Genomic DNA, 24,584 nt, shown 5'->3' with positions numbered 1-24,584 from the left:
AGTGAATATTAATAAGTTTTTTTTTTGTTTAAGAAGCATATTTATCCTTGTCATATTTATCCTGTTAAGTCACAAAAAGTATCTATATACACTATCGCAATTAATTGATACCCAAAAAAATACATATTTTCATAAAAGATTGCAAGGATAACAACATTAATTTGTTCCAGAGTGCTTAGATACAAAATTTAAGAGGCAGTTTTTACTTACAGTCTTATTTATGCAGACTATCATCCTATCTATCCACATAATTAATTATAAATCGAATTAAACGATATGCAGGGTATCCGGGGAGCCTGTTCCTTGTTCTTGTGGTCCCAACACGCACTAATTGTGAACGCTGTCGTTGTTGTCGCCGCTGTTGCTATTGCTGTTGCCCCTCCTCATGTCCTCATGTCCTGATGTCCTGTTTCTGTTGCTGTTGCTGTTCCTCTGTTCCTGCCGCTGTCGCAATGGCTGTGTTGTTATTGTTTGCGGCCGAGCAATAAAACCTGAGCTATGTGGCCCGTTGTTCCTGTTCCGCTCCCGTTCGTCCTTCCCCTCCCCGCCCGCACTCCATCCATCGCTTTCCGCTGAATAGAAGGCAGGATGTGTGAATGTGTGTGTGTTTGCCATACGCGGCGTATGCGTGACATTAATTTAATTGCAATTTCACATGGGAATTGGCCAACAGTCGGCGCGCGTGTTTGTGTGGCGTGGTGTGGTGCAAGAAAAGTTATAAAAATCAGATTTATAAAATGTTAACTTTGATTTCATTTCTTATTTACGAGCCTGCGGTTAGACGGGCCAACGGCAGTGGGCGTGGCAGTGGGCCGTGGGCGTAACGAGAGCAGCATGTTTGCCTTGCTTTTGTTTGGCTGGTTTGGTTTGGTTTGGTTTGGCTTGGCTCTGTTGGGGTTAGCGGTTGATTCCTGGGACATACGAGTGAGCAAGTGCGTGTGTGTGTGTGTGTGTGCTGAGTGGTTCGGATTACACGGGAGAGAACATGTGTGCACTTTGATGGCTGAGCAGCGCATTTAGCGAGCACATCCTGCGGCTGCCGTTTCACTTTAATGAGTTAATTATAACCAAAAGGCGTCGATTATGCTCAGTTATGCGCACACAAACTGTCGCCATTTCGCATGCTTCACTGGAGCAGAATGGGAATGTCTCATTCTATCCGACCCACTATTCATTTCACCACCCCACGATTGCCAGATCGTCCTGCTCCTCCTGTGCTCCTTCTGCTGCGGCTGTGTGTGACACAATGTCCTGAGACGCAACAACGAGGACTCCTTTTGGCATTATGATAATGACATGTTTGTTTGTGTGCCATCTTGCCCGACAGGTGTGTGTGTTTGTGTGTGGGTTCGGGGTGGATGAGTGTGCATTTGAGCTTTCTTTAAGTCGCGCATTAACCAGTCCGAAACGATTCCGTTTATTGAGTGCTTTAAGCAAACGGCATCAGTGTCAATGTCTTTGGTTTCCAACCACCAACCGCTGTAATTGGCAACTCTTCGGCGGGCTCAATTTTTAATTGGCAATTGCGATTTGGGATTGGGGCTTTGGGCCTTGGGCCTTGGGCTTTGGCGGGCGCTTTGAGGCGTACGTGTCGTATGCGTAATTTGGGGGCTTTCGTCGGCTTAGGCCAACTGGGGCGGGTGTCATTTGTGGCATGATTAATTGATGCTCATCAATGTGCTTAAACTCGATTTAGGTGGCACCAATCGCGACTCCCTTGCCCTCGGTGCACCAAAAAGCAATTTGGCAGTGCAAATTTTAATTAATTTTGAATAATCCTTTTGTAATATTCACAAATGAATACAAATTGTTATTAATTCTCAAGACTGGCATCGAGGGAAATCCATCGGAGTGAAGATTCCCTTCCGCTCGCCATTGTTCGCTGTTTGTCGCTTGTGCCCGCACTCGTAATTATTGAATTATGCAAATCACGGGAATCCGGAAAACTTTTCTGAAAGCTTTATTAAACAAACAAACAAGCAAACAAAAAAATTGTATATAAACAAGAGGCGTATAAATCAATATATCATAAATCACGATAACTGCTTGAATAACTAATAAATCACGGACGTGTGCGTTTCCTCTTTGCATTAAACCGAAACCAAAACCAAACCAAACCAAACCAAACCATACCAAAACCAGCCAATCCTATCCATTCCGAATCCGAGAGCAAAACCAGAACGAACGAAGTCACTTATTTAATCAGAGGTCTTTTCCAGATTTATAGTTCTACTCCTTTGCTGGTTAAAATGCACTTAATTCATATAAATCAGCTTAGGCACGTCAATTAGTTTGGCAACCTTTTTGGGCGACATAAATTCAATTTAAAATTCAACGGCCGAGCGGGGAATCCTTGCAGGTTTTTAATTCATTTAAGCTAAAATGCATTTAATCTTCTTATTGCTGCTGGCAAAATACAGCAGAATACAGCAGAATATGGCAGAATACAGGAAACTGAGCGAAGGGGGTACTTATGCACTCAACCAGCTTGTCAAATGGTCGAGTAATGAAGGCAAAATATTCTGGCGAATTAACCGAATGAAATCAACTAATGAAAGTCATCTGAAAAGCCATATCTCCGCCCCAGTCGCCCTCTGTATTTTGTCTCTGGTGGAATGTAAATTTAATAACCATTTGCCGTTGATTGCACACAGCTATCTGTGCATTTTCGCCTGTGTGTCCTGGATGTCCTAAATGTCCTGTATGTCGAACTAATGCAATTCACAATTTATGCTAGCCAACATACACAGTCTATGTGCAATTTAACAAAATTTATGATTGATAATGATGCTCGATTGTGTGTTAAAGTTACCCAAACCAGTCAGCAATCTATCATTCCCACTTTATCCTTGCCATCTATCCACGTTGGGCATCTCGACATTTGTGGGCGGCAAAAGAAGACCTATTTCGATATTACAAAATGCATTAAATACACCAGATTCCCAGCTCCGACTCGAGCTTAAATTATCCTTTAGTTCGGCCATTATATGCCCCAATACACTGGCCAAAAGTTGATTGACTTGTGCTTACTGGGAATTGGTGCTATTAAGTTGTTGTCAAGTGGATATGCTGGGTTCTGGTGGGAAAGTCAGGGGTAAACAGGAGATGGCTGGCAAATTGAAATATTAATTATGCCAACAGAATGAAAGCTCCTTGGAATGATTGAATATTCTCAGTCAGTCGTCTTTTGAGGCTCAGTATCCTTCTTGTACATCGGCAAATCAGATTAAATGAGCATAAGAGCCTTCTTTGTGTTAATTTAAAGACAGGTTTACTTAGAATTCGTTCGGTTTTGTGGCATGTAGGTGGTTAATCAATCATTGTTCTCTATACTTAAAATATTCTCATAAATTTAAATATAATTTATAAAAAAAAAAACAAAAAGATTATTACTTTAAGGAATTCAAAAGTTTTTTTCTACCTTTAGAAAGTAAGCTGAGTGTTGCACAGTTTCCATTTTCTTTACTTTCACTGCTATGTACACATATTGCATTTCATAAGTCAAACTTTTTCTCATCTACCATTCTTGGGCGTGCTTTACTTAGTTTAATTCTGTCATATGCTCTCGCATATCTCTTAAATTTTTTGCAAATTATTTCAGACAAATGCCCGACAGCATCAGATTGTCGCCTATGAATTTAAGTTTCGGCTGAATTTATGTTGCAGTTTCCTGCCATAAACTTTCTGGGGCAAACAGCTTCGTTGTTCCCGGGCCGTTTGTTCTTGGCTCAGTAGTGTGTTTTGTCTTTGGCTGGGCTTGGAATCCTTCTGCAATTCAACAAGGACATTCCCGCACACACACGCTTACGCAGCTGACACGCACTCACACACACAAACAAACGGAACGGAGGCATGGCCACACATAAATGGCTGGCAACATTCTCGTAACATTATCAATGACAAATTTGATGAAATAATAATGATTTATTTGCCAAATTGCTCAAGTGTACAAATGTGTATAAATATGCACATATAGATTCGCATGAAATCTGTGTATACATATATATGAATGTGGATGTGCCTGTGTGCGTATGCAAAGAATGGAGAGCCTGGATTTATCGCTATTGTTGTTATCCTTGCTGTCCTCGTTGTTGTTGTTACATGGCATAATTGCTGTTTGACATGACATTAATATTTGAAGCCAAGTTTTTCGAGTCAGTCGACTGACGATCCCAGGGGACGCGGGGTGATTGCTTTGGCATCTGCTGGGCTCATTACTAAAACATAATGCGATTCATTAATTGATTCAATTTATGCAAATATGTATACTTCGCCTGATGTGACTCACATTTGTGCACTTTTCAACTCCGCTCCGCTCCGCTCTGTTTGCAGCTTGAAACTTAAATAAAAGTCAGCGGTGGATGCGGCCAAAGTTGGCGAATTTTTAATTCATGTACCATGAGCTCATTAGAGCGTAAAGTTCATTTAACAATTGTCATGGATAATGGATAAGTACTCCGCCGCTCCTGCGCTCCTCCGCCAATCCGGCAATCCGCCTCTGTTTGCCAGCTCCTGTCTGCTGGGAAAACGAGGTGCTGGTGATGGTGCGGTGCGAGGGAATTAAAAACTTTAATTGGCTGCGGCGCACGCTGCGTATGCTTGATATGCGATAGCTCTCGGCATATGCAAAAGGATTTGTTGCACGGCGCGCGGAGAATGGGAGTTCAGGGGATGGCCCTGCCACTCGCAGTGTTCGCAAAGTGGCAGCTGTCTGCTTTCCAGCCCAAACAGCCTGAACAGCCCGAAAGCAGCCCAACAACCCAGCAACCCACTTCAGGCCAGCAGCCAACCAGCGAACCGAACCCAAACTGAAAGTGCCGCTAATGCGCTTAACTATTTGAAATATTTAACGTTGTGGAGGCGTGGCAGTGTGGCTTTGTTTGTTGGCTTGACTGTTGCACACACACACACACATACATTGGTACGCACACACGCGTTCGCAGTGGAAATATTTTACTGTTGCCACAGCATCAGCTGGCGGCATACGTTGCGTATGAGTGACATTTTGATCACTTTATTTGACTGCTAATAAATGCGACGCTTATTAATTTCTCTGGGCCGCAAAGGGCACCCTCGCCCTCTGGGAATGTCAAACTTTTTGTCACATATGTATGTGGGCTGGGATTTGGTAACTCACACTATCAGCCCACTGCAATCATTCCTTTTTATTTTTTATATTTGCACCATTATGTCGTGTGGTCTGGGCCTGAAATAATAAACTCTTAGCCAGTCGACGGTTGTGTTTATTATCGCCAAAATGCACAATTAGTTGATGTTTTTGCGGTGCTAATGCCTTAATGCCACGCCCCACCCGCCGCCGCCCCCCACACACACACACACACGTACAGATACCTGCAAAAGCAGCGATAAGTGACCAACTATAAGTGCACACACACACACATACATATATGGAACATCCGGCAGACATGGCGGCATAATGCAAACCCACTCTTCCACTCGGCTAGTTCATTTCTGTCGCTGCCTCTGTGCGGTCAGCCAATGAGCGATAATTATGTAGTGTATTTATTATTTTAACCGCTAATTACATAAAATGCATATTAGTATGGAAATTATTTATAAATATGTTAGCCGAATGACATAAGTACCAACCCCTTCCTCCACAATCCTTTGCCCAATTCGGCCCCAGGCTTTCATTATCGATTGCCAAAACCACCCACTTTTTCTCCAGCGATAATCATGCAAATTGCGTTCCTGATGAATGGCTGTAGGCCCCAATTTAGATGTTTAGTTTTATGTATGGACATTGTTCGCGGTGACTTTGGTCTGGTTAATCCTAGCTTTTGACAGCCAAAAGGGGCGAGTGGTTGGCTGAAAACAAAGCTATTAATTGATGCACGACGCGAAATAATATGTTGTTTCAAATGCAGAAAAATAGTGCAATAAATATAGTCATCTAGCGATATTAAAATAAAAACTATAAATAAATCAAACTAAATGGGAATCGATTGGGCTGCAATTGATATTGGCCAAAATGAAACTAATTTCTTTTCGTGTTGCATTCATTATGGCCCTGGAACAATTAAATAAATTGGAGCACTGTTTTAATTAATGCAAAGTCCACACAACCGCTTTGATTGTTTTTAGGTCAAACAGAAGTAAAACCCTCAGAGATTTGGAATTTTCGTTTAATCCGGACGACAAACCAAGGCCATTTGCCTCCAGTGAAAAAGGCCACTGTTCTGACCACAGGTACGCGTATTAAACCATCTAAGGTATTCCAAATCCCTCAAAGTTCTGCGGCGAACCCTTCAACACACACACACAGAAAGGCAAACAAACATAGCTACACACTCGCACACACAAATAGAGGAGGCAAAGAGAGAAGCACAGGACAGTCAGCAGATTTTTGTTTACTTTCGGAAAACTAACGAGCAAGGAAACTAAGACGCTCCATTTTCTTTACAGTTTATTATGAGCTTAACTTTCCATTAAAAAATATAAATCCCCATGAAGCGGAATGCAAGCCGTGGAAGCCGAAGACGCAGTTGAAGATAAAAAACGAGGGCCCGAAAGACAAAGACCAGGAAATAGAGGCAGAACAAATGCCGAATTTTGTGCCGAACCATTTGCTTGTAGTTTTTTAACGGCCAGGCGCAAAAAATGGGGCAAAAATGGGCTAAAAAAAAACATACAGAAAAAGCATCGAAATAAAACAACCAACACACGAAACAAAAGTGAGCTCTAAGCCGAAGGGGTGGTGGAAAATGGTGGGGTAAAGCCGTTCGGAGAAGAAAGCAAATGTGTATAAATTTCAACAAAATATCTTCCAACTTAATAAAAGTTTTGGGGGTTTTTCCCTTGTTTTTCTTTCGCTCATCTCATCTGTGTGCGGGATGCGCGCGTGTGTGTGTGAGTGAAATGTGTTTTTTGTTTTTAGTTTGTTCGAAATACCTTTCAACTTTTGGCTAAATAATCTGCAAATTCATACATACAGAAGCTGATGTGCATTCAGCAGTATTATAGATACAGCCACAGAGCAGATAAGCATCCACATGCGTATGCAAATAGCAACAATCCCCCCAAAGGACCCACTCGCCCCTTCCCTGTCGCACGCATCCCCTTATGAGCATGTGTACATTATCAATTCATGACGAAAGAATGGGAAAAAACTTCATTTTACCAAAAAAAAAGAGTAGTAGGGAGGGAACCCCACCGAAGGTCCCTTCGCCAATCCCTGGATGTCCTGCTAGGGCAGCAACAATGGACCCAGCTCGATGATGACGCCTCAGTTGCCACAGTGAGCACCAAAAGTGGGCCACAGGATGTGCAGGAGACAGGGTCGAATCGGCATTCGGGAATCGGGATCAGGATGGGGTGCGGATGCGGAGGCCAGGACACTGACAACTCCCCAGCTGAGTGCTCCTGATGTCCTGACGGGCCTGACATCCGAACCGAACTTAACCGAACTGAACTGAACTGAACCGAACTGAGATGAGCTGCGTTGAGCCGAGATGAGTTGAAGTTGAAGCTGAAGTTGCTGCCTTGACTTGGAAACTTTACTCCCAACTTTGGCAACGCTCTCCCTTTTCTTACTTTTGTTGTTTCGCTTTTTGCCAGGATAATAAAAATGTGGCATTAAATATGCAGGAGCCGAGCAAATGAGCCCGGCAGGAGGAGGACTGCTCGCAGGTTTTAGTTTAATCAAATATCGAATTGAATTACCAAAGCCCGCCAAACAAAATGTGTCAACAATGCGGCCGATTGCGGCAAATTTGTTCAGGGCAAATACTTGGCCATATTGTTTGTTTGTTTGCCAGCCTGTTTGGCGTTTTTCTGCCGGCTCTTCATTGTTGTTTGTTGGCCTGCAAAAAGGCGCTGCATTGAATGGCGATGATTAAAATTGAATGGCTTTATTAACGGCAAATGTCCCGCGGCAATCGTTTGATTCAATTCCAATTTGGCCAAAGCGAGTCTGAATGCAAATGACGACAACGAAATTACAAATGAACAAACACCAAATGTTTGCCGAAAGCACACACACACACACGCTCACATTCCATATCTGCACGTGTGAATATCTGTGGGTGGTGCTTGGTGGGTTGTGGGCGGTGGTTTCTGGTGGTGGAGACTTGTTAATTTCAGTGGCAAAAGTTGCCGTGCCAGAGCGGAGAAAAAAATAAAAATCACACAAAATATGATGACCCTTGGAGCCCGAGCCCTGTGGCTGTGAGCCACCCATTTCGAACCACTCCACTTTGCAGTAAGCGTCATAAAAATATGAGATATATTAAAAGCCCGAACCGTGTGGATGACCAGAGTGCCAGGTGGCAGTGGAGGTGTCTATGTGCATGCGAGTGGGGGCGTTGGACTTGGAAGTGGAGCTGGCACAATGGTTCTGGTGCCTGTTCCACCGATCCCAGGGGATGCGGCACGTAAATCGTAAAAAAAGGTTCGCTGCGAATTGGTAATGGCCAACGGCACACAACTTGGGCATACGTGTCTATGAGATTTGCCCAAAGTAAGTTTTCCTCGACGTGGGCGTCGTGGTGTTTGGGATTATGAAAATGCCCCTTAAAGCGATTGAAACGATCAAGCATTGATGGCCGAAAATGAATCCAAATGATGAATGATTCGAAAATGTCTTGGCCGAGTTTGGATTTCTCAGTGGGATGGGAAAATTAAATGGTTTGGTTTAAAGGAGGTTTAAATGGGTTATAAGAAGATTAAAAATATAAATTTAGTTCAAATCTTTTATGTTTGCGTACGTAAATGAAACCTTTTCATGCTTGAATTTACTTGACTCTCAGTTGGTTAATAAGGAGTTACGCTTAATAATAAGATATATTACATACCATTTAGCCTTCGATTACATAAATATGTTAAATAAATCCCCTTTCAATTTGAGTTTAAATGATAATGCTCTTACTACCATTTACTAGCTGTAAATAACTGCTCTAGTTTACTCCAAATAACTCGAATCGAAGCCACTTTATGTAAGTGCTCAATGGTTATCAACGGAACTGCAGGTCCTTATGCAGGTAGGATATCTGGGGGATTATCGCATCTGAACCATTAGACCTGTCCGGAGTTTACCGACGTAGCATGAAGGCGAATCGACATCTGAATTGATAACAATCCGCTTTCACACGATTTGGAATCCGAGCTCCGCCGCCCACCTGCCGCCCACCTTCCATCCACTGACTGATTTGGATCCTTTTTGGATGTGAGTGCATACGTATGTGTGTGTGTGTGTGGGTACTGTGTCCATGTGTGCGATGATGGACTGAGCGACTGGTTGATTGGCGAATTGACAGACTGACAGAATGACGGACTGCAGTCCGCTCGCTTGTTAGGATGATAGCTCAAGCTTTTTGCTACGGCTTATGCACGTAAGTCGCTTATGGTCGCCCTCAGCTCATGCATATGTATGCATTGTTAACAGTGAAACAAACCAATTGTAACTGTGTGTATCTCTGCCAGCATGAGTGTGTGTGTGTAGTCGTATCTCAGTGTGGGTGCTCCTGTTGTTGATATGACCATAAATTTGTAGCGCTGCTTCATTGCCAACTTCTGTGTGTGTTGTTTATTTTTGTGCAAAACTTTCCAAGGGAAAACTCACAATGGCCAGATGACAGATACGAAGGGATGGTAAGCAGGGTGTGTGGGGGGTGGTGGAGCTTCGGCAGTCTAGAGGGCCAAAGGATATGGCCAAAAGTCTGCAGCAGTAGCAGCTACGGCAACTCACAAAAGTATCAAGTGTTGTTTTTGACGGCTGCATATTGACTTAACTGTAAAAATAACAGCAAGACGGAGTCCAGGTTACACAGCAGACAGATGAGCAAGATGAAAAAGATGAGTTGTGAGTGTGTGTGTGTAGGAGGGGCTGGGCTGTGATCAGTGGGTGGCAAAGTGGACCTGCTCTGGGCCATGTCCATGTCCTTGTCCATGGCGCGTGCTGCAAGTGTTTGGATTGAGTTGTTAGGCAACTGATTTGATTTACTGAATAATAAAAAACCAACCAAAACATGCACACACTGAGTGACAGGAAGGCTAACACATAAACACACGCACACGCTCACTCCCGCTCTTGTAGGGCATGCAGGAGGCGGGGGTCGAAGGATTCGGGGGGCAGGACGACTGACTGACTGGGCCATAAACAGTCATAGACACTTGGACATGGCCCGAGCACGAACGGCAAGTTTATCAACTACAATAAGAAAATGTGACAGCCAAAGGAGAGTGAAATAAAACTTTTCCTCTTTCTGCATCCCACTCTCTCTCACTTGGGCACTCGCACACACACACACACTGACAAATTTGCCATTTTTCTTGTTGTTGTATTGCAAGTTCCATAAAAAATGCAAAATACATTTGAGCAATGAGCAACAACAAAACCAGAAAAGTGGCAACACAAAAAAAGAGAGGAAAAACCAATTGCAGGCAAGAAAACGATGAAAAAATTCTGATACAATTTGCAGGAAAAATAAAGAAATAAATAAGAAAAATCGCTTTCTTCTCATGAAATACTGAGTGAGGCACACACAGACAGACACACACACTTACACACAAATACACAGATATAGAGACATACTAGCGAATTTCACATTGCGAATTCTCTGTTCAATTGCGGCAAAAGTTAAAGCGGATATCCTTTGGCAGCCAGGACATCATCGAGCACTACTACAGACTGATTTGAGTGCGATTTGTGGAGAAGTTTCGGCTCTTTTCTGGGAACGGAAATTTTGCGAACAGGAACTGAAACTCCAATCTATCAAAGTCTTAAGTGGCGAAGAATTTGATGATTTCATTCCTCAACTTTCGCAGCTTAAGAGAAATTGTTTTGGAATCATTTTTTTTTTTTTTTTTTTGTGATATTGTGACCAAGCTCCAAAGTATAGCTATCAATGTTCAACCTCTATGCTATTTGTTATGCCCTTGCATTTTTGAAATCAGTTCAGCAAAAATAAAAGCATTTCACCGAAATCCTTTTCTCTGTGACACAAACACGTTCCACACATTTATGAAATACTTCACTCTCAGTTCACTGAATGCTAAAATTCTCGTTAAACTTGAACCAGAAAAATAAAAAACAATCAATATCGAGAGTGAAACGAATATTCCATTTGAGCTTCTCGCAACAGACAGCAGAATATATATAATCCAATATTTACATAGATAAATTATCACGACTGAAAGTTTCCTTTCACAGCAGAGGCCATAAAAATTGTTTGCCCAAGTCCGATATCCCGATCGGTAAATCTGTAATTTATGATTATTATTTATATCCCCTTCAACGCATATTGATCACTTTCCTGGGCCGACTGACAAATCCTCGTAGGCTACATCCTGAGTTTTGTGATTTCAAGTGGTAGAACAAAAGGGGAATGCAAATACGAACAAGCATAATGAAAAATATTTCACATTGTGGTGCACCAGTCTTCCAATCACTTTGATGTGCGTGTGTGTGTGTGCGGGGGGAGGGGATGAAATATGGCCAGAAATGACGTATGCGCAGCATAAGCCAAAGACAAATGAACAATTGGATATAAATAAGCGACATAGTGCACTGCACGCACACATACACACACATACATGGGCTGTAAAGTGAGGCGGATGTAAGTGAAGCTGACAAAAATGCCACAGCAGCGCCGAAAAATTAACAGCAACAGCGGCGAAGGACAATGGCCAAAATGAAACAGAAAGCGGAGAATGCGAAGGGTGGGAAAGTGGAGAGTGGAGAGTGGGTGCCAAAGAGAGTGGAGTGTCATGTAAAAGCCTTTCAATGCACGTTGCATACTTTTAGGCGATGCGTGTTATGCGACGCCCGCGGCCTCAATGTGTTTGTGTCTGCGTCTCTGTGTGTGTGTGTGCGAGCCTAGAAACGCGATAAAAGCAATGCATAAAACACACAAACGAAAAAAAAAACAGAAAAACACACACATACATACACAGGGAAAGCGAGCGAGCGAAGAAAATTGGGTGAAACAGGAACAAGGGGAGAGCGGCAACAACAACAAAAGCAAGAATAGGAATGTGGAAATATTGGAATTTAAAATACCTGGTTTTTCATTCATGCTCATTCATGAACCTTGTGGTTTTAAATATCACAACTGACACACTTGTAGGCAAAATAACATTTCAGGTAGTAAGCAAGTGGCATTGTGTTAAATTCCCAAGAGTAATTAGGTTTCCATTTAAGTGGAGCTCAGCTGTGCTTCCAATTGATGGTCATTTTAAGTTGCCTGGGCTGCAAATGTATAATTCATTCCAGACGAAAAAAGTTAAATGCGAAATGGCTTGGATGCCGGCGAGATGCTTTTTAAATATATCACTCATACGCACTGTTGTCGTAGCTGACATATGCATTTGCCATTTGTTTATTTACACTCACTTCAAAGAATGCTTGCCCTGCCTAAATATTTGTTTATAAATTATAAAGAGGGTATGGCTTTAATATCCATTGTGCTTGCTTCTTAAAAACCTATGGAAAAATTAAAAAAAATTCAATTTCTTATGGCTTTATCAATTAATTTAACCGACATTATTGTAATGTAACGACCTAATGGATGAAATGCGACCAGCTTAATATACCCATTCACACGCCGAATAATGGGTGCAAAAAAGAAATGGCAACTATGAAATGAGTGGCAAAAGAGGCAGCACGTCCAAACGATGGGCGAGCAACAAAAACGCTGCATATAGATGGGCTGGCCCATGGGTGTGTGGGTAAATGGGTAGCACATACATACATATATGCGAGTGTGTGTTGGTGTGAGTGTATAGAAGGCGCGCTGGCGACGTGCATATGCTTGAATGCGCGTGTTCGCACTTGCTGGCGAGGGAACAAAAAATAAAATGGCAACCAAATGCACAGCAAACCCATACACACACACACATACACACATGCAAATACGAACGTATGCAATGGCAAGTGTGTATGTGCAATGTGAAAAACGAGTGCAAGTGGAAAAATAAAACATTTTTGCAATTAATTGCGCTCAATTTAAAATGTTGCAAAATTAATTCAAGAGTCATGCCAAATACACAGGCGCAGTCATTTATGCAAACAGAGACAGCCACAGGAGGTGCAGAGGGGGAGGGGGGCTGTGGTGGGAAAATGGAAAATCCAAAGAGGGTGGTGAAAAGCGGGTGATCACAGCTGAAAGGCTGCTCAAGCGACCAGACAAATGCGCAGTTGAAACGGACACACACGGAAGGACATGGCTTGCATATGGAGAAGGCAGTGCAAGGAGTGTAAGGAGCTTCAGGATGCAGAGAAAGGAGTGCAGAAAGGAGCAGGAGCAGGAACAGGAGCAGGAGCAGGCTCAACAGCAGGACCAGGAAAAGGAACCCAAACAGGCAGGAGCACACAAATGTGGCGTTGATGAGCAGACGCCAGGAGGGGCTAGGTGCCGGACAAACGATTCCAAGACACAGGACACACACACACACACTCACACCAACACCAGCCCACTCACACACATGGAAAGGAGCTCGGGAGCCAAGCAAACGGCAAAAGGAAAACGACGAGGAGGCGAAGCGAACGCCACTGCAATAAAAATAACAAAGCGACCGGGAAAGCGTAGAGCAGAGGGGCGGGAAGGGGTAGGAAGAGGAGAGAGGGGGAAAAGTGAGCTGCAGACGGATAGAAAGCCAAACCCAAATGAGCAGCAGCTCATGCACTACGAAAAAGGACCCATGGGAATTCAAAGCGAAAGTGCAAGCAATCTGCAAAATAAATCGTTCTCTCAGCTGAGAAAATGGTGGAAAACTGCACTAGTCATTTTAATAATAGTTGGTAATAATAAGTAAGACATTTTGATGGCTTTAAACAGGAAACTTTACTATTTATTTGGACGGGAAGCCACGCGGCGTATACTTAATAAAGTAATAATGCGTTTTAAATTCTTATTATTATAGAAAAAAGTACTTTGAGCATTTCTAACTATGCTATTAATAAAATGGTTATAAATTTCTCCGAGTGTAACAATGCACACACCACACACGCACATGTGTACGCATGTGTGTGCTGCAACATAGCAAGATTGTGGACTCAAATGGATTTCCATGTTGTCATTGTCGCCGGCGAAGGAGTTGCAGCAGAAGTGGCAGGAGCGCAATAAGCAGACGGAGAAGCAATTCAAGTTGCCGTCACGGAAGTTGCCTGTTGAAATTAAGCCAACAGCAATTATGGCAACAAATGCGGCTAGCAGCGCCGATTATGTGTCCCCTTCCGCTTCTTCAGCAATTCTAGGAATTTTTCTAAAGATGCTCAGCCTCGACTCCAGGGCCTAGCCAATTATGCATAAGATTTAGCAGAAGTTTTAGGTTAAATTTGAAAAGAAAATTTGCACTCCAGCCAAACTTTAAAACCACTTGTGGATTCGGACGCTTGTGTTTGCAAAAAGTTGGCAAACAAAAATATAAATATAATTATGTGGTATTTATAACAAGCTGACATATGAGTTGGGTTTTGTGGCGCACATAAAACTGAACTAAGAATCCTTCTTATTTGGCCCGCAAAATAAACCTGTTCCTTGCTCACTTTGCACAAGTCGAAATGTAATTTCGCCATTTGCCTTTCGATGCGATCGTAACCCATCCGTCGTGTCAATCCTGTAGCTCTGCTTTTCAATTACAATCAAATTTGTCAAATGATTGAGCAATCACGACTATTAGATAACAGATAACACACAGCAGCTAAAAAAAAGTGCCCGGGAAAAGGGAAAACAAAACCAGAGAACGTAGAGAACCCTTCGAACCAGGACGAGCGGGTAAAAATCATATGCATGCATGTGTATGTGTTATCTTATCGCTTCCGTTTCCGCTTTTCAGCTTCGAGCTACCAACTCTGGACACATGCAAAAAAAAAGGGCAAAAATGGGGCAATGAGGGGGTACAACACTTGTGCCCAGTTCAATGGAGTTATCGCCGAGCAGAGTGCGTTTTACAAACTCCCCCCGAGCAATTCCCCAAATATACGTAGACGCGAGTTTTTCCTTCATTTTTTCCCATTTTTTTGCTTCTTGGGGTAACGAAGTTTTCCTCGTTTGGCTGCGAGTGTCTCACTGTGGGCAAATAAATGCCAAGCGCTACGTAAACCAAATAAAGTCGAAGGCACGCACAGTCCCACACCCACTTATACACAACCACACACATGCTCGCACGCACACACATTCAACAGTAACAGACGTTGGCAATGAACGCAGCAGCGACAGGAAGTAGGCAACAGCCTTTTAGTCCTTTAGTTGCTCAATTTCAGTTTCACACTTCCGACGAGCAGGAAGACCCCAGGACACCCAACCACTCACAATCGCACAGCGCCTGCCACAAAAAATATCACAGCGAGGCAAATTCGCTTCCGTTGGCTAATATTCAACAATGCGATGTGACTTTAAAAACACAGATTAACCTTAAATTCAATCTCAAATATGATGGTAGATAGTTAGGGTAAAGGAAAGGATTAAAGCTTCCATGATATCATATCATCATCATCATATCATATCATCATATAATAATCATAAATATGTTATTGTTACAACAGCTACTTTTTAAGATAGTGCTATAATTATGGCCATTGCTGTGCGCGCTGAGACAGACAGATATGCATATGGGTAAGACAGCGGAGTCCCCGACTCGTCAGCTTTGCTCCTCCCGGTCCTTCATTTGCTGCTGGCCCGAGCTCCATCCTTGTGCTCCTCCTCCTGCTCCAGCTCCAGCTCCTCCATTCTTGAGCCGCTGCAGGCGTAAAAACGTGCGGCGTACAATTTACACAACGAAGCGAGCAGCAGGAGCAGCAGGACACGGAGGACGTGGCGGGTGCAGGGGGCAGCAGGACAAGGGCGGAGGAGGCGTCGCAAAAAGACATGCAACAACAATTAAACTTTCAAAGACGTCGCTGCCGCCGCCCGACACGGGAAAAGTAAACCGAGCAAAAGTTGTTAACGGGGCATAAAAAATGAACAAGGAGGCGGCGGGCGGAGAAAAAAAACGTGCAAACAGATGGGAGGATGAGTGGCAGGAGCGCGGGAAGATGGCCAAAATGGGGGGCCAAGTGGCAGCCTGCAGTCGTGCGGGAAAAAGGAAAAGGCACGCGCAGCCAAGATGGGGAAAACTGGGGGCGGTCGAGGAAGTGGGGCGGTCCACAGACAGCGGCAAATTCGCATGCAAATTGTGCGCGAAAAAAGACGTCCAAAAAATGTGTATAAAAGGGGGGAAAAGTGCGGCGAACATGAGCTGGCAAAAGCCCGAGTTTAGAGTTGGAAATAACGAAAGACCAGGCCAAGAAAAACTTTTGCCCAAAGATGGGGTACACGCTACTCATGTGTGAGTTTTAACATAAATGTAAACAATAAAATTGTAGAAAATTGTTGAATAAATAGGGTTCACGACGGCGAATGGATGGGGGCGGGCTTAAGGATGGGGGCCGGGCAAACTGCCGGCGGAAAAGCTTTTTCTTGTCATCATTTCACGACTCTGCAGCCACACATTTTCATTGCCCCCGTGCCGGTGCCTGTGCCGGTGCCTGCCCCATCGCCTTCACCCTTTAGCCAGATTTTGCAGCTGTAGGTGTGAGACAACGGCAATTATCGCAATTGTCCCCAGCACTCATTCACTCACTCAAAACGTAGAAAGGCAGAGGAACAGAGGAACAGAGAGACGAGGCCAAGTCGGAGCAGCCTAAGCCATCAGCATTTGTTCATTCATTCCGGCTGTGGGTGGATGGGTGGTGAAGGATGGGCAGGATACCAGGGGGCCATCGGGCGGGCACCATTCATTCGACTTACGCATTGTTCCTGCTCTGACGCCTTGCTGGCTTTTGTTGCTGAGCTGTGTTTACATTTACACTGTTTTCAGCCGGGTGGAAAGCAGCAAGCAGCAGGCAGCCGGCGACGGCAGGCATCATTTCCATTTCCATTTCCCTGCCACTTCCCACTTGCCACTTCCCACTTGCCATTTGCCACTTGGCAGTCGGTAGTCGTACTGGCTTAGAGGGCCAACCATTTGATGCCTATCCATTCCCCTCGCAGGCCATAAAAACCCGCTGTTGCCTACTTTGCGGCGCATTTAGTTAAATTGTTTATTTGTCTGCTGCAAGCTTTTCAGTTTGTTCACAATCAATTAAAAGTCAAGCGGCAATGTTTAATTAAGCTAAAAGAAGCGCCGACAACTGCAGCCATTTCCCATTTGCAGTGGTTTTAATTAGTGTCGCGCCCCACCCTTTGCAAAAAAATGAGCCCCCACCATTCTACTTATCCTTGACTTGGCCCAAATTGAGTTATTAGATGCTCATTATCGGCCATTCCCGCTTGTCTAGCACTTTTTCTCGATTCCAGCACTTTTTTTGTTTTTTTTTGTTTTTGCCCAGCTGCAGTCGAAAGCCGCTGACATGGAATATAAATTTGCAATGCCCCCCCACCGCCTCTGAATCCCCTTAGAAGTCGCCAATAATTGGCTACTAATGGTGGCACATAAAAACTTTTACCGACTGCAATAAAAAATCCCATTGACAAAACTTTTCTGCCAACTACAACAAATACACCAGCTGCAAAGAAACAAGAGCAACAGCCACTGCATGGGGTAAAAAAATAAAGTGGGGAGGTGGCATAAAAACAGAATCAATTAACATTTTCATTTTGCGATTTTCCGCTTCAACTTTGCAACACAAATTATTGCATTTTGTCATCTTTGTTGCTGTTGCCAGTAAGCGCCAATACAAATGGCTTGAAAGTGCATAATAGATGTTTGTTTGCGGCCAAATGAGTGCGTAATTGTAATTTGATTGCATGCCGCTCGCCAAAACAGGATCATTTTACGCATTCGTGCCACCTCAAGGAGGCTTAATTGCTTAAGTGCTTGAATAAAAATGAAACCAATTGATTGATAATGTGGCAAGTGAATGAGCTGCACTGAAATCACAGTCGAATTACTAGCAAAAGGTGGCCAAAAGTATATAACTCAAGCAAACATTGGTAACACCAATAGCTTATCTGCCCTTATAAGCCATATAGTCAGTATTAACTGAATTGAATTCTTTTATATTAATTTTTTTTACATTACAATATTGCTGCGCCACTTTTTCACCTGTTAATTATAATCTGTAAGAGCATCCAATCCTGCAAAACTGCGAAAGCTGCGAAAAGCGGAAAAACTGGCTCCATTGTTCTTGTTTTTTTATTTTTTATCGGGTGAGCCCCGTTGTTATTGTTATTCGATGGCACTTACAAATGCGAGTGAAATTCATTGGGCACCCCGCAACGCTGCTCACCTGGCAGTCGCACCTGCAAAATGGAGAGTGCCACGCGCATTATTGCAAACAATTTGCCCCGTTTGTGCCACCGGACAAATGACAAAAAGGACAAATGGCACAAAATATTTTCCAAGCGCCCTGGCGCAGGCAATCGGAAATGTTGCCAAAGTTCTGCAGCCAACACACACACTCATGGGCCCCAAAGGGCAGAACACACTCACACACACGTACACAGGAAGCGAGTCGAAAGGGCGCAGGATATGCACAATGTATGCATTGAGGCGAAGCTTTGGCGGCTTAGCCCCCTGAACCAACCCACTCACGAATGTCCTGCGCTGCCTGTGCGCCTGCAGTGTTTGTTTTAATTTAAATAAATGAGCTTAAGCGCACTCACAGCTCGTGATCCTTTAAGGCTCTACGCCGGCTCCTTATTTTATTTGTCCTTGTAGGAATCGCAGTCGCCGTCACTGTCCATGTCTCCGCCGCCTCCTTTTGTTGTCCTTATTTAGCTGAGCTGGCAACGGACGATGGACGAAGGACGAAGGACGATGGACGATGGACGCGACTGGCGGGACGATTGCCAGGATATGCAAGTGCTAAGCATTTTTAAGTCAAATTGCTTTGCCGAACATTCTGCCATTTGCCTGCACGACTGACCCGCGGACCCACCCTCGGTGTCCTTCCGCCTTCGTCCTTCCACCCCCCGCCGATTTTCCCCCGGCTTTTCCGCTTTTCCACCGCTTTCGCGACGCGTTGCTGACGTCGTCAGCGCTCTTAAACTCAAGAGTTTGCCGTTGTTCTTGTTGCAGTGGCTTCTGTTTTTCCGCTGGGTCGACTCAATTTGGCCAGCAGTTTGACGTGATTATCCACAGCTAAGGGAGTTAATAGAATTTATTTGTTTTATTTTATAAAAACAACTTTCCAACAAAACACTATCAACACACATTTATTTGTGTTTAGCTTGAGGCACAGCAAATGCAAAAACGAACAATTTAAAATTGCAGTTAATTATACGATTAAATGTCCGCATTGTTATTTTTACATCATTTTAGATAAATAATTATTGGCAGTACAACAAATTCGTGGTGATAATGCCTTTATTTATACACAATTATTTAGTTACATTTTTTATTTGGTTGCGTGTATTAAATTGGTAAGCAATTATAAATATATTTTTATTAGTAGGAACTAATATATTAACTAATCACATAAGCGGATATTTATAAATTGTAATAGTAATTAAAAGAATGACACTGATTGGAAAAAAATTTTTTTTTTGTTGCTTAGTATATATAATTTTCTGATCTGATTTTCTGTAATTCTATAATTTAAAACCCAAAATTAGAGTATTTAGTATTTTGAGTTTGAAAACCAATCCTTTGTAGTCGCTGCTGTTGTTGTTGCATTGCCTCTTGTTTTTGTTGTTTACGCTGCTGTTGCTGCTTTCGCTGTTATGTTGTTGTTGTTGTGTTAGTGGAGGAACTTCAAAAGGCTTTTCCGCTGTGTTAGTTCGCTTTGCTGTCGCCTTTTGCTCCTTTCACTTGCTCCGCCGACCTCGCGCTGCCACTTGTCGAGTTTCTCTTTCCTTACAACCGCCCCCCGCTCACAGTTACACACTTTTCCGCCCGCTTTTCCCAGCCACCCGCGCGCCGGAAAAGCCCACTCCTTTTTGGCCAGGCCTGAAGTTTACCTTTGCTGCAACTGCGCTGATTTGCAGTTTCTTCCTTTCATTTGATGGGCGCAGTTTTTTGTCATGTTTTTCCCTTTTCTAGCCCATTCATTCTTCCTTGCTCAGTTTTTCCAGCTTTTCCAGCTTGCTCTCTTTGGCGCCGCTTCTGTTTACACAGCAAATTTATTTATTTTCGCACTGTGGGACGCTCTTAAATATTCCGTCTTTTGAGTGCTAATGCAAATGTTGTCTGGCGGGCGGGTGGGCGGTCGGTCGGCAATCAGCGGAATGGCTAAAAGGCGCGGGTGCTTTTGGCCAAAGGCAGCGGAAATCACTCGAAATAACGCCCGATGATTAACTGGGAATTTGCCGTGAATCGAGGTAAATATGTGATAAGTATGAGGCATTCGCAAAAGGAGCCATTCAATCGGAAGAGGTGCCTTTGAACACCTCTAATTAGGTGTAAACTAAATGCAAAGTAAGAAGGTACGAAAGAAGTTAATGTTCATTTTAATTACATGTGTGCAATGCATCGACTCGATGAATGAAATGCTCAGAAACCAAACACTTCAATTCCAAGAAAATGAATCTCTAAATTCATTTATTTGTGTATCCAATTTATGAATGTATGTTAGCTGGCGTGCGAATTATATATTTTGTTTGCATTCGTTTGGCTTTAAATACAATAAATAAAAATAGTTAGAAAGGAAGTGTACAGATGCAAATGGAAATGCTGACATGTGCTGTTTTATTTATTCAAAATACAATAAAATTAAGTAGAAAAGGAAGTCAATAAAACTAGATTTCAGTTCCGATAGGCAATATTCAGAAATTCAATTTAGATACCGAATGTGGATAAGCCTAATAAAAATTACACAATCGTCCAGCCAACAGAAGGAACTGTGTTCCAACACAAGGCCATTAATACAATGGGCTGGGAAAACAATTAAATTTAATAACCGTAAGTTAATCCACTTAGCAGGAAAGCAGATTGATTCCCCTTCGCATCGCCATACACATCCCTAGCTAAAACCCGACTCCGTGGCAAGTTTCGCATGCTGCAAGCTCGGATGCTTCCCACGCCGAGCAAACTTCTCGCCCCTGCAACATTCTGAAACTCTAATTTAATAAGTAAATCACATTTCCGCCTTTTGAATGTCACCACCCAGGGAGTCCGAAGGGAGTTGGCGGGCGGAACCCGGAACTGCAAGCTCCCATCGCTCGGTTTTCCCGGCTCCACACTCACCAGTTCCTGGGGCATCGCATTGACACCTCGTCAAAAGTTCGCAAGACATCGCTCCGGCGACTTGCTAACTGGTTTAGTGCAAATTCACTATTAGGAGAGCGCTCAATTTCACACTGGAATTAAATTACAGCGCATGCCGCAGCGCCAGGTGGGCGGTCGTTGCACGGGGGCGGGGCCGTGGCGCTGCAGCGTAGGATCAGAGTTTGTGGCGCGTTTCAGAGGCACGGCAAATGCGAACACCTCGTTAGTTTGTGCGCCTCGAAACTTTTTTAATATTTACATTCATATTTTGCACCTTTCGCCTTTTTAACCGCTTTTCACGCCCTCCCAAAATCGCGGGCGCTTCTTTTATTGCAACTTCTGCATCCTGACTGCAGCATCCTGGCTGCTGGACGGACCAAGGATACTGCTGCTGCCGAGCCATAAATTTTTGTTTGTGTTGAAAATTGCATTTGCCTTTTACTTTGTGTCGGGCTGGGCTGAGCCAGGGATCCCAAATTGGTGGCAACAGGGGGTGGTACACTGCGCGAAAATATATAGCTAAACAGCTAAGATTGTATAATGTTTCAATGCTAAACAGATTTCAGGCTTTGCATATAAATTTACCAATCAAATAGACCGTAAATTGAATAGTAATTATTTTTGCAATATGTTTAGTTAATCTAATAATCCGATTTCGCTCAGTGCATTACATGGCTGTATTGGTGAGATTGAGCTTGCCCGGCAGCCATATTGGATGCCCCTAAAAGCAGGCAACGTCAAATTTGTTGCAACGCTTGATAATCAAGTTAGCGATGGGCGCTGCTGCCATCAAATGCAGCCCCCTTTTGCCCACCTCCACCCCCAGCCCTCCCCTCTGCAGATCAGCCCCCCTTTTAGTGCACTCAAATTGAACAGCCTTTTGTGCTCGATTCTTCGTTTTTTTCACTTTATCGCGATATAAATTTAAACCGATGATTCCGCTTCGGACGGGGATTGTGATTCCGTTTCTGAATCTGAATCCGCATTTGATTCTGATTCCGATTCTGATTCTGGCTCTGATGTTTTGCTCGCATTTCTTGTTTACTTGCAGATGTCAATGGGCGTGGCAGTGGGGCGGCGAGTCGAACCAGCTGAAAATCAAAGCCCAATTGGCACAAACACGCGGTAAATAGAATTCGCAATCGGAATCGGAATTGAAATAGGAATTCGCATTCAAATTCGAATGCAAATAGAAATAGAAATTGCCGCGAGACCCCCACAGAAAAAAAGCGCAAAAAAAAACAGCAACTAAAATACCCATAAAATAATAGGAAAACAAAGAGTGCCAGCGGAGAAGCAGCTGCTGCAGCAAATAAAAGAACCGCAACAGCAACTGCAACAGCAGCAACAACGGCCATAACAACTCCACCAACAACGACATCAACAACAATATGGAGAAGCTGCTGCAATCGACGCTGTTTGTCATCCTGATAATGGCCACAAAATGCGGCAGTGGCTCGACCCAGAACCAGCATCACGGTAAGTGGCCATGGAATGGGACATGGCATGGGAGGCATTTAATTGCGAGCGGGTGCCTCACTACAACCATTTCCACATCCCTTCGCAGAGAGCAATTCCCAGTTGGATCCCGATCCGGAGTTCATAGGGTTCATCAACAACGTCACATATCCGGCAGGACGCGAGGCCATCCTGGCCTGCTCGGTGCGCAATCTCGGCAAGAATAAGGTGAGCTAACTTAATATAGTGAGCTAGGATGATTTACCTAGAATTGCAATATATATAATATGATATATAATCCTCTGATAATAGGTTGGTTGGCTGAGGGCCTCCGATCAGACCGTTTTAGCTCTCCAAGGTCGCGTGGTCACCCATAATGCGAGAATCAGCGTCATGCATCAGGATATGCACACGTAAGCCCACTGAACTTCCTTATATCGATAATAAAGCTTATATGCAACTTGCACCTCCTTACAGCTGGAAACTAAAAATCAGCAAACTGCGGGAAAGTGACCGCGGTTGCTATATGTGCCAAATAAACACGAGTCCCATGAAGAAACAAGTGGGCTGCATCGATGTGCAGGGTATGTCCTTTGATTGCATGTTCCCATATAAAACTTAAACTCATAGGAACCACATATTTTAGTACCACCGGATATCATCAACGAAGAGTCCTCCGCCGATCTGGCCGTCCAGGAGGGCGAGGATGCCACGCTCACCTGCAAAGCCACGGGGAATCCCCAGCCAAGAGTCACTTGGCGCAGGGAGGACGGCGAAATGATACTCATTCGCAAGCCAGGCAGCAGGGAGCTCATGAAAGGTACAAACATGCCCTGAAATCCTTTGATTCCTAATTCATTACCCTCTTCCAGTGGAGTCCTATAATGGATCCTCGCTCAGGCTGCTCCGCCTGGAGAGGCGTCAGATGGGCGCCTACTTGTGCATAGCATCCAACGATGTTCCACCTGCTGTCAGCAAACGAGTCTCGCTGAGTGTGCAATGTGAGTTATCAAATATTTACTCGATGAACAGAATATTATACTTCAAGTGCAAGTGCACCCTATGCCTTTACCGAAAATTAGGACTTATCATTTTCAATTACACATAGCTTGACAGCTGACTAAAAATCAGTCACTTTCAGTCCAACTTCACATTGGATCACATTCATTTAAAGTAGCCACTTTAAAAGTCAGTCTGCTGAAAAATTTAACAATTTCATGAGAATAAGAACAATAAGTGGATTTATCTGCGCGATATTCCGCAATCGATGAAATCCGAACGCCCACTCACTCACTCACTCACCATTCCACTCCACAGTTGCTCCCATGGTGAGGGCCCCCAGCCAGCTCCTGGGCACGCCCTTGGGATCCGATGTGCAGCTGGAATGCCAGGTGGAGGCCTCGCCGTCGCCCGTCTCCTACTGGCTGAAGGGGGCGCGGACGTCCAACGGATTCGCCAGCGTCTCCACGGCCAGCCTGGAGTCCGGCTCGCCGGGTCCCGAAATGCTGCTCGACGGGTAAGTTGAGGGAATTCCGGACGGCAGACATCAGTGATACATATCCATCTCGAAAACCATTCCATTCCCTTGCTCTCCATCCATGCCGACCCATATCCAATGCAGGCCCAAGTACGGGATAACGGAGCGCCGCGATGGCTATCGGGGCGTCATGCTGCTGGTGGTGCGTTCCTTCTCGCCCTCCGATGTGGGCACCTATCACTGCGTCAGCACAAACTCGCTGGGCCGTGCCGAGGGCACATTGCGGTTATACGGTGCGTATACGCAATCTCTACTCCACCATCTCCCGCCATCACAGGGTTTAATTTGTTTTGTTTGTCCCTGTTGTTTTTTTTTTCTCGGTGCCTGTGGTTCTGTGTTGCAGAAATCAAGCTTCATCCGGGCGCCTCCGCCAGCAACGATGATCATCTGAATTACATCGGAGGTGAGTACCACGTATATGGAGGGATAAATCTCTCGTGTG

At 44.1% G+C, this 24,584-nt stretch overlaps 1 protein-coding gene and 1 long non-coding RNA gene across 3 annotated transcripts in view; one reads left to right on the top strand and one right to left on the bottom strand.

The window, feature by feature from the left end:
* Positions 1-24,584, top strand: part of LOC6729976 (lachesin) — a 44,993-nt gene that overhangs the window by 19,724 nt on the left and 685 nt on the right. The window contains exons 2-11 of one of the 2 annotated variants that reach the window (XM_016174514.3): positions 6,106-6,210; positions 22,199-22,626; positions 22,715-22,833; positions 22,918-23,018; positions 23,083-23,189; positions 23,252-23,425; positions 23,478-23,606; positions 23,923-24,121; positions 24,227-24,375; positions 24,486-24,545. In XM_016174514.3, coding sequence (XP_016036753.1) covers positions 22,539-22,626; positions 22,715-22,833; positions 22,918-23,018; positions 23,083-23,189; positions 23,252-23,425; positions 23,478-23,606; positions 23,923-24,121; positions 24,227-24,375; positions 24,486-24,545 — 1,126 coding nt within the window. In that variant the 5' untranslated portion in view covers positions 6,106-6,210; positions 22,199-22,538. The remainder of the gene's footprint in view (positions 1-6,105; positions 6,211-22,198; positions 22,627-22,714; positions 22,834-22,917; positions 23,019-23,082; positions 23,190-23,251; positions 23,426-23,477; positions 23,607-23,922; positions 24,122-24,226; positions 24,376-24,485; positions 24,546-24,584) is intronic. The other variant, XM_016174513.2, reaches the window with a different exon arrangement.
* On the bottom strand, positions 4,098-4,376 carry LOC120284967. Its single transcript, XR_005544189.1, has 2 exons — positions 4,289-4,376; positions 4,098-4,217 (listed from the first exon to the last, which is right to left on the bottom strand). It is a non-coding gene; the product is annotated as an uncharacterized LOC120284967 (long non-coding RNA).

This window comes from Drosophila simulans, chromosome 3R (genome assembly GCF_016746395.2).
Source record: "Drosophila simulans strain w501 chromosome 3R, Prin_Dsim_3.1, whole genome shotgun sequence".
NCBI lineage: Eukaryota > Metazoa > Arthropoda > Insecta > Diptera > Drosophilidae > Drosophila > Drosophila simulans.
This window is presented reverse-complemented; position numbering and strand designations above follow the sequence as displayed.